This window comes from Babylonia areolata, chromosome 34, assembly GCF_041734735.1.
Source record: "Babylonia areolata isolate BAREFJ2019XMU chromosome 34, ASM4173473v1, whole genome shotgun sequence".
Taxonomy (NCBI): domain Eukaryota; kingdom Metazoa; phylum Mollusca; class Gastropoda; order Neogastropoda; family Buccinidae; genus Babylonia; species Babylonia areolata.
Window position 1 is genome coordinate 22277094 of NC_134909.1, and position 10000 is coordinate 22287093.

The 10000-nt window shown below is 44.2% G+C and overlaps 1 protein-coding gene across 1 annotated transcript in view; it reads right to left on the minus strand.

The window, feature by feature from the left end:
- Window positions 1-10000, minus strand: part of LOC143277588 (hemicentin-2-like) — an 86256-nt gene that overhangs the window by 73451 nt on the left and 2805 nt on the right. The window contains exons 3-5 of the mRNA XM_076582467.1: window positions 4157-4274; window positions 1713-1909; window positions 222-444 (exon numbers count right to left, since the gene is read on the minus strand). Of these exons, the coding sequence (XP_076438582.1) occupies window positions 222-444; window positions 1713-1909; window positions 4157-4274 (538 nt within the window). The remainder of the gene's footprint in view (window positions 1-221; window positions 445-1712; window positions 1910-4156; window positions 4275-10000) is intronic.

Here is a 10000-nt window from a genome sequence, read left to right on the forward strand (position 1 = left end):
TAACAATGTGACGTTGTTTATTAAACGTCTACGGTATCAGACAATCGTTGTGTGGTTGTTTTCAAACTTATGCAGCCCCCCACAAATAAAATCACACACACACACACACACACACTGACTGACTGAAACCATGTATTGTCAGATTAACTGTTTGTTGCACACACACACACACACACACACACACACACACACACACAACAAATCAAACAAAAACAACTGACCTGAAACCCTTCTTGGCCTTGGTGATGGAGGAGATCTTGAAGCGGGACACCTGGGTGGGGTTCTCCAGAGCCAGCCGCCCGTTCTCCTTCAGGTTGTAGACCAATCGCAGCACGTCGTTGACCTTGGGGGCGGAGTTTGAGGATGACTGACACTCCACCACCACGTCATTGCCCACAATGATGGTGTCAGTGAGTACAGCGATAGTCGGCTTGCTCGGGACGTCTGGTGGAGGGCAGGGGAGGGGAGTGTTGGGGGGTGTCATTTTATCAGTCGTTGATGGGTATGGGGTTGATGATACATCAGGGAGGAGTTATCTGTGTGTGTGTGTGTGTGTGTGTGTCTGTCTGTCTGTCTGGTGTGTGTGTGGTTTGTAGTCTTTTTGTCGGTGCCTGTCTATGACATTGTACGCCTGTCTGTCTGTCTGTCTGTCTGTCCCCCCCGCACTCCCCCCATCTGTGTGTGTGTGTGTGTGTGTGTGTGTGTGTGTGTGTGTGTGCGGCAGATTCAAAATTACCAGCCCCGTCAGTTCGTCGAAATACACAGAGGGAGAGAGACAGAGACAGAGACAGAGAGAGAGAGAGAGAGAGAGACAGAGAGAGACAGAGAGAGAGACAGAGAGACAGAGAGACAGAGAAATATATATATAGAGAGAGAGAGAGAGGGGCGTGAAAGGGCGTCTAAAGGAGGAATACTGGGCTTACACACACATATATACCCCCCGCGCCCTCCGGCCCCCACCCCACCCCCATCCCCCACCACCACACCCACCACACCACACCACACACCACCTACACGCACACCCAACACCGAACACCCTCCACCCTCATCCCCCATCCCCCCCCCCCACCACCACCACACCCACACGCACATCCAACACCCAACCCACCCAACCCCCACCCTTCACCATCCCCAACCAACTCACATCACCCCACACACACACACACACACACACACACACACACACGCACCCCTAACCCCGTAAACTCCACCACCACTACCACACCACACACCACCCACACACACGCACCCCTAACCCCGTAAACCCCACCACCACTACCACACCACACACCACCCCCACACACACGCACCCCTAACCCCGTAAACCCCACCACCACTACCACACCACACACCACCCACACACACACACACACACGCACCCCTAACCCCGTAAACCCCACCACCACTACCACACCACACACCACCCACACACACACACCCCTAACCCCGTAAACCCCACCACCACTACCACACCACACACCACCCACACACACACACACACGCACCCCTAACCCCGTAAACCCCACCACCACCACCACACCACACACCACCCCCACACACACACCCAACACTCATCCACCCCCCACCCCGCGCCATCTCCCACCACCACACACCACCCACACACACACACACACACACACACACCCCCTAACCCCGTAAACCCCACCACCACCACCACCCCCTCCCCCCCTCTCCCCCCTCACCCCCCTCACCAGGCACAATGAGGATGGCAGATCCACAGGGCACGACGCCCTCAAACTGAGAGCCGCACAGGAAGGCCCCGGCGTCACTCTTCCTCACGTTCCGGATGATGAAGCTGGCCCGGCCGTTCCGGAAACCGTTGGTGTAGCTGGTGATGTTCAGCCGACCCTGGAAGCTGCCCTGGATCCGGTTCCCGAAGATGTCGAATCTGCAAAGAGGACAGACAGCGCGTGTTAGGTTAGATAGGTGTGTGTGTGTGTGTGTGTGTGTGTGTGTGTGTGTGTGTGTGTGTGTGTGTGTGTGTGTGTGTGTGTGCTGATATGGTTTGGACACAACACTCGACACACAAGTCTGTCCAAAACAATCATGCAAGGCACCATCGAGGGCGAAGAAGAGGAAGACAGCGGAAGAACTGGCATGAGAACATCAAACAATGGACCGGACTCCACACACGTGAGCTGCTGCCAGCGGCTGCCGACAGAGACAGATGGAGAAGGGAGGTTGCGTCTGCGGTCCTCAGGCTTCCCCCAACGACTACTTTGTAGTTATGGGCCTGAGGAGGTTGAGGTGTGTGTGTGTGTGTGTGTGTGTGTGTGTGTGTGTGTGTGTGTGTGTGTGTGCAAATAACCTTGCATTTGGAATGAACTTCCTCTTTCGCTTCATCAGGTCTCCGCACTCAACTCTTTCAAGTCTGGCCTTAAAACCCACCTCTTCACAAGATAGCCTCCCTCCCCTGCCTCTTCTTTGTCTTCAGTTTCTCCAGTTTTAGAGTTATGCATTCATGTGAATGACTGGTGTGAAAGCGCTTAGATTTGTCTCTGCACAAGATTCAGTGCTATATTATTATTATTATTATTATTATTATTATTATACATACACACAGATAGATAGAGAGATGGATAGAAAGATAGACAAATAGACAAATAGAGAGACAGAGAAAATACAGACAGACAGATAGATAGATATGGCTTCTTATATAGCGCCTATCCTCGGTCGGAGACCAACCTCAAGCGCTTTACAAACACGGGGTCCTTTGCACAACAGGCTGCCTACCTGGGTAGAGCCGACTGACGGCTGCAAGTGGGGGCTCATCATCCGTTTACTGTGTCATTCAATCAGATTATTTTCAGGCACGCACACATATAGACCCAGAGAGACATGTAACAGGTACAAAGGTGAAACGTGTTACAGCCTTTCATTGTCATTCGGACAGTGCTTTCAATCACCGTTTTTTGTTGTTGTTGTTTTTTTAAATTATATTATTAGTTAGTTAGTTATTCATTTATTTATTTATTAATACATTTATTTATTTATTTATTTCACTTTATTTTATTTTGTACGCTTATAGCTGACTTTATCAAGTTTTTGCGCCTTATACATATAACTATTAGTAGTGGTAGTTCTTTTTTATGTTTTTTTTTTTTTTCTTCTTCTTCTTCTTCTTTTTTTCCTCAAGGCCTGACTAAGCGCGTTAGGTTACGCTGCTGGTCAGGCATCTGCTTGGCAGATGTGGTGTAGCGTATATGGATTTGTCCGAACGCAGTGACGCCTGCTTGAGCTACTGAAACTGAAACTGAAACTCACCGTGCCCACGGATCTGCAAGACATAAATCATTGATATACTTAGTCTTTTTTCTTGTCTTTTTTGACTCACTTGTGTAAACAAAGTGAGTCTATGTTTTAACCCGGTGTTCGGTTGTCTGTGTGTGTGTGTGTCCGTGTGTCTGTGTGTCCGTGGTAAACTTTAACATTGACATTTTCTCTGCAAGTACTTTGTCAGTTGACACCAAATTTGGCATAAAAATAGGAAAAATTCAGTTCTTTCCAGTCATCTTGTTTAAAACAACATTGCACCTCTAGGATGGGCACAAACAAATTAAAAAAGAAGCCTAATTATATGCAAACTGTATTTAATATTATATTTATATTTTTTTTTGTATTCTCTAAACTTGGTACTTTGACCTCTTATTCTGACACAACAACAAGAGGAGTCATTATTATCATTTTTTTGTTCAATCAGGAACTTCTTTTGCTAAGCATGGAATTTTTATTTATTTTGCAAACGTTTTAGTGCAGATAGTAAAAAAGGGAAATTACTCTGTAATTAATGCTAGGGAACTTGATTTATCACAAGTGAGTCTTGAAGGCCTTGCCTCTCTTGTTAATATTTCCAATCGTTTTTGCTTTGTTTTGAGCTCCCCTGAAGTTGCACTGAAATGAGACTGAGTACTTATATGGTGTATTAGAAAAGTTATTTATCTGCTTACAAGTATTCTCTCTCTCTCTCTCTCTCTCTCTCTCTCTCTCTCTTTCTTTGTGTATGTGTGTGTGTGGGGGGGGGTGGAGGGGGTGACGCAAACACACACACACACACACACACACACACACACACACACACACACACACACGTTCAACCCACCAAAGTCACCCACGAACTCGCCACACAATTACTTACACTATCACCTCCTCTCCATTTGCAGTGCGCACTGTGATGGTCCCCGTTCCTGGAATGGGCACGTCCGTGAAGACAGCTGTTCCCCCAACCAGGCTGATCACGGTCTGTCCCACCACGCCTGCAGTAGGGGTGACAGGTTGTCCAGAGTCAGTAACACCAACAACATACGGCGCACTTCTCAAACGGGAAAGAGGGGTTAAGGCTTGGTCGAAGCAAATCGTTCGTGAAAATAGACAGAAAGTTAGTCTGAACAGAGAGCTGGCCATGAGTTCTGACTTCCACTTATTACATATCTTTATTTATGATTCTACTTATAATGTGTTTTATGTTCCAACTGACATTTCACTCTGTCATCAAAGGGGGTACAAATATTGGAACTAATGGAAGCGTTTCTTACACTTCAATTAGGCTCGTGTCACAGAAATCAATTATACACGACAGACCACCGATATTTCAAGATTATATTTGAATGAAGAAAACAAAGAGTATTTTATACGGTAACAGAAATAGGAAGGACTGTTTAGAATCTAGCAAGAGCTGGTTTCCCTCAAATGCTCAAACATGGTTTTCTTTCGTTCAAGATTGAGTTCGTTGAGTGAGTGCTAAGAATTTAGAATAATATCAAAAATACCCACTGCCTTCGCGCAGTTCTCATTGTTTTGACATCGCTGCCGAAATAAATAGAAAGATGATTATTTTGTTACTCTGTAGAGTTCATAGATTATATATATAGTCGTTATTATGAATACACATCCCAGTTCTGGCAATGTGTATTTTGAGGTAACGACGAAATATGCTGTTGTACAAGTCTTGAACAAACGCACAGCTTTGTAGCCATAATCCCCGCATGGATCTGAATTTATAAGTCGTCAGATCTTCAAAGCCAACAGTAAGCAGCAACGTGGAAGCCAGAATCATTGGCTGAGCCATTCGGAAACCCAACGTGAGCAAATGAAAGCAGACTTCTTGCCGAAAGGACCAATGGAAGGACTTAGAATCCTGAGTTCTATGTAAGCAGTACTAAACATCAAAGTAATAAAAGTTTGACAAAGTCGTATACACCCACGACAGAAATGTACCTTTTATGTGAGTACCAGCGCTCCTTGGTCGTAACCCTCCATTGAAAACTAACCAATGAAAAGCTCTGTTGCAGGACGAAGTCGGCTACGCAGTACCGAAAGTATTACAGCATCGCAGCCAGGAGTTGTTGGTTGTCACTATGGACAGGAAATAGTTGACCAGCGACATGCGCAGTAACACCAAAGTCACTGCTGGTGGGGTTTTCACAGGGCTGTGTTGATGACCAACACACTCACTGCCATGTACTCCATGATCCCTTGCTGAATCTCCAGTTGGAGTTGTGGCCTTGTGGGAACGCGTCCGCCTGGGAAGCGAGAGAATCAGAGTGTGTGGGATCAAACCCTACACTCTCCGGAATGTTCTCTCCCTCCACTAAAACCTTGAATTGTGGTCTGAACACCGGTCATTCAGATGAAACCAAGGTCCTGGGTGTAGCATGCACTTAGCGCACGTAAAAGAAACCACTGCATCGAGAGAATTAGTTGTTGTTGTTGTTGTTTGATAGTAAAAATCCGATGAAACAAAAACCACTTAAACTGAACAACAAAGACACTTGCAGACATAAAAGGGTGGTACTGCACTGCAGCGATGAGTTCTCAGTCAGGAAGAGCAACCCCAATTTTACAGAGAGAAATCTGTTGTGACAAAAGTTTAAACAAAAACAATACAGTCCCTTATCGTTTCAGTGGTATATTGTCACGGGGAATCCATTGGCTTAGAAAATAAGTCTTCAGCCTCCCGACGAAATAAAAATAAAAATAAAATAAAAAAAAATAAAAAAAACCACAAAACACAAAGGTCTCTTCAAAACATATTCTTCAGCTTCACAACGAAAGTCTCCAAGTCAAAATAGATAGAGCTCTAGTGATAAATAAACCTGCCTAATCACTTAATCAATTACCAATCAATCAATTAGTCCACCAATCAATCAATCTACCAATCCATCAATCTATCAATAACCAATCAACTGTTATCGATAGCATACAAAAGGCTTGCCGGCGCGGGTTCTAACTTTTTTTCTTTGTTTTTGTTTTGTTTTGTTTTTTAACATTTTTTTGGTATTTTATCTATTTCTATTTTATTTTATTTGTTAGTTGGTTGTTGTTTTTTAATACCCTTGGATCTTTTTTTTTAAACGTTACGGCTTTGTTAACTTCACCCATAAGCCTGTCCATTGGCTGCACTTTGATTCTGAACCTGAAAACAAAAATCAGTTCCAGTATGAGAAGAAAGGCAGTTTCGTTTCTACCTCGCTTCAAAGATCCCTTGACGAAATGAAATGATCCTGGAATTCTCGGTGTGTTTTCTTCAGACCATAGCAGACAGCTGAGAGCTAGTCCTATAATACTGCCGTGACAGGGAAGAACAACACAGATACAGATAAATTTACACACAGTATATTGCTAAATAAAACAGCAGACGTTTGCTGTGCTGTATAACCCAATCTTTTTACCACCAGACAGAATACAACATAAACAAAATCTTATAATCATTCAACGCGTAAAAGTTACGACAGCATAAACGTATCTTTCGGTCCAAGCGTAAGAACAAAAACTTCAAATGATGCAAAGAGAAACATTCTCTTTCTTAATGCATGCATATGCGAGTTATACCACGGGCACCAAGAGAAACTGCAGGCCCTGATGAAATACTGTTCTCACCACCATGCCATGTTTTGCCATGAGCAGACACAAACCTCCCCCTAAAGGGGGGGTTGATAAAGTGGTCTTGAGTTGGGTTGAGTTGGATTGAGCTGGGTCAGGTTGCGTCGGGTTTGGTTGTATAGGTCGGGTTCGTTCGGGCTGTGTAGAATTGTGCTGCTTGCGTTGGGTTGTGTTGGGTTAGGTTGGGTTGGGTTGGGTTGGGTTATGTGGGGTTGGGTTGTGTGGGGTTGCGTTGCGTTGGGTTGGGTTGTGGGTTAGGTTGTGTGGGGTTGCGTTGCGTTGGGTTGGGTTGGGTTAGGTTAGGTTGTGTGGGGTTGGATTGGGTTGGGTCAGGTTGGATTGGGTTGGGTTAGGTTAGGTTGTATGGGGTTGGACTGGGTTGGGTTAGGTGGATTGGGTTGGGTCAGGTTGTGTGGGGTTGGATTGGGTTGGGTTAGGTTGTGTGGGGTTGCGTTGCGTTGGGTTGGGTTGGGTTGGGTTGGGTTGGGTTAGGTTAGGTTGTGTGGGGTTGGATTGGGTTGTGTTAGGTTGGACTGGGTTGGGTCAGGTTGGATTGGGTTGGGTCAGGTTGTGTGAGGTTGGGTTGGGTTGTGATTTGATATCTCAGCTGCAGCTAGATATTTTTTTCATCTTCTATTCTTCAGCTATGCCCCGCCACATTTCCCCGACCGCTACATCTATGTCTGTCAGTTTTATGCCCTCATAATTGCAGATACACACACTTTTGCCTCTATGAGGTCCCAAACATGGTGATGTAATGATGTGTGCTTTCTTTTAATGTTTGTTTCTCTCTCTCTCTCTCTCTCTCTCTCTCTCTCTCTCTCTCTCTCTCTCTCTCTCTCTTTTTTTTTTTTTTTTTTTTTTTTTAAACCACCAGCTTTTGGTAAGTGGTAATGGTAGTAAGTAGTAAAGTACAGTAAGCCATCGTCGTTATCTTTATGTCATGTTCCGTCTCTCTCTCTCTCTCTCTCTCTCTCTCTCTCTCTCTCTCTCTCTCTCTCCCCCCCCGCCCCCCCCCCCCGCCCTCCCCCGCCCCCTCGTCCATTATTGTCCGTCTTGTCATTCTAATTAATACATAATTCATATATTCTGTATGTATACACGCTCATGCTTGTGTTACGGTATGAGCGTTGATTTAGTTACTTGAGCGGGATTCCCAATTTCAGACACAGTTCCTGGATAATCATTGAGCTGAATCCCCCTTGTGGCATGTGTCCCGAGAGGTGATTCTTGCTGATCTTAGTCTGTTCAGCCATCATTTGGAATTGTGTCACATCACTTCAGTTTCTTGAACTCAACGAGAAAGGTGGCAGAGTAGTCAAGACGTTTATCTGCCAATGAAGTGTCCCTGAAGGTCTGGGTTTGACTCCCGCTCTCGCCCCTTTTACCAAAATTAACGTCCAGTCATTCGGATGGGACGATGAATCGAGGTCCCGTGTGCAGCAGCACGCATTTTGGCGTACTGAAAAAGAACCCATGGCAACGAAAGTGTCGTCCTCTGGTAAAATTCTGTACAGGAAATCTTTTCTTGTAGGTACACAATGATCTATGCATACACTCAAGGCCACACTTAGCGTGTCGGGTTATGCTGCTGGTCAGACATCAGACATCAGATATAAGTAGTCCACGACAACCCCTCCTACCCCCTTCCTCTATCACCCTTCTGTTTCTCCCTGCACTGTCTGGGCGTTATTATGTGTATACGTTATATTATATCATTTTATATTATATTATATCATATCATATTATATCATACTATGTCACCTAACATTGCAATACATTATACCATATTGCAAAACATTAACTCTTTCCATACGAACGGCGAAAGAGACGACGTTAACAGCGTTTCATCCCAATTACCATCATCAAAATATTGCAGTCGGAAGGCTCTTATACTGAAGACGTGAATGTTGACAAAGAATACCACAATTCTGACGACAGAAGCTAAAGGTTGGGTCATTCAGACACCCACTGGACATCCGAGGGGTCTGTGTAGAGGAGAAGAGAGGACTGGCCGTACTGAGTGAGTTAAACCATACTATCTTATAATCCTTTTCTTCTTCAGCAAGCCTACGTAGTAAAACATTACTGGTTCTAAGCCAGATGCAAGTGGTCCATAACAACGTCTGCTTCCACTTCTCCATGACCACCCACCCCCACCCCCCACTGCCCACCCACACATACACATCCTCGTAGTCATGTACAGTACCAGAATCCCACCGCTTCACACACATGCATGACACGGACTGTAGTTATTCAATTCACACATGCAAGCAATTGAATATAGTCATGTAATCAGTATGAAAAATTATAGTAATCGTATAGAATGTAGTTATAGTCATATTCATTTCACAAATCTGACAGGCCGCTCTGAAATATATCAAAACGTCCTGCCATCATCCTTTTGTTATTACTGTTCAACTAACTCCAGGTCATGAGAATTTCCAACATTGGTGGTCTTGAATACATTTTAGTCAAACGCTTTAATTCGTTATCATCTTTAAAACAGAATCAAGAACAACAGTATCATTAAATCAGTCTGCCTACCTATGTATGTTATTGTGTTTAGGTTGTTTACTTCTTTGTCTGTGCAAAGTATGCAATATCGAAATTATTTTAAAAATGCATTTGAACCTCGAGGAGAAATATATCCAACCAGTAAATCTCGGATTAAAAAAAAAGGAAAAGAACATCAAGAACAACAACAACAACAACAACAACAACAACAACAACAACGAAAACCCCATTCACTGAAACACGCGCGACAACATATCTCCAAACTGTTTAAAAAAAACAACAACATAATAACAACCAGAGAATCAGTCAAACTAACAACGAAACAATAAGTTCGAAATGTCTGAAATAAACAGATAATTAAATAGATAGTTAAACCACATCTCAGGATGATGAGTGAGCGAGAGATATGCATGATGTGCATATGTGCCTATGGCCAAAATACATTAAACCATTCCGAATCTCTCTCTCTCTCTCTCTCTCTCTCTCTCTCTCTCTCTCTCTCTCTCGATGAGCAGCATTTTTCTTATTCTCTATTTCTTATGTCTTAAAAAATTAAAACAGAAGAAAATAAACAAATAGATTT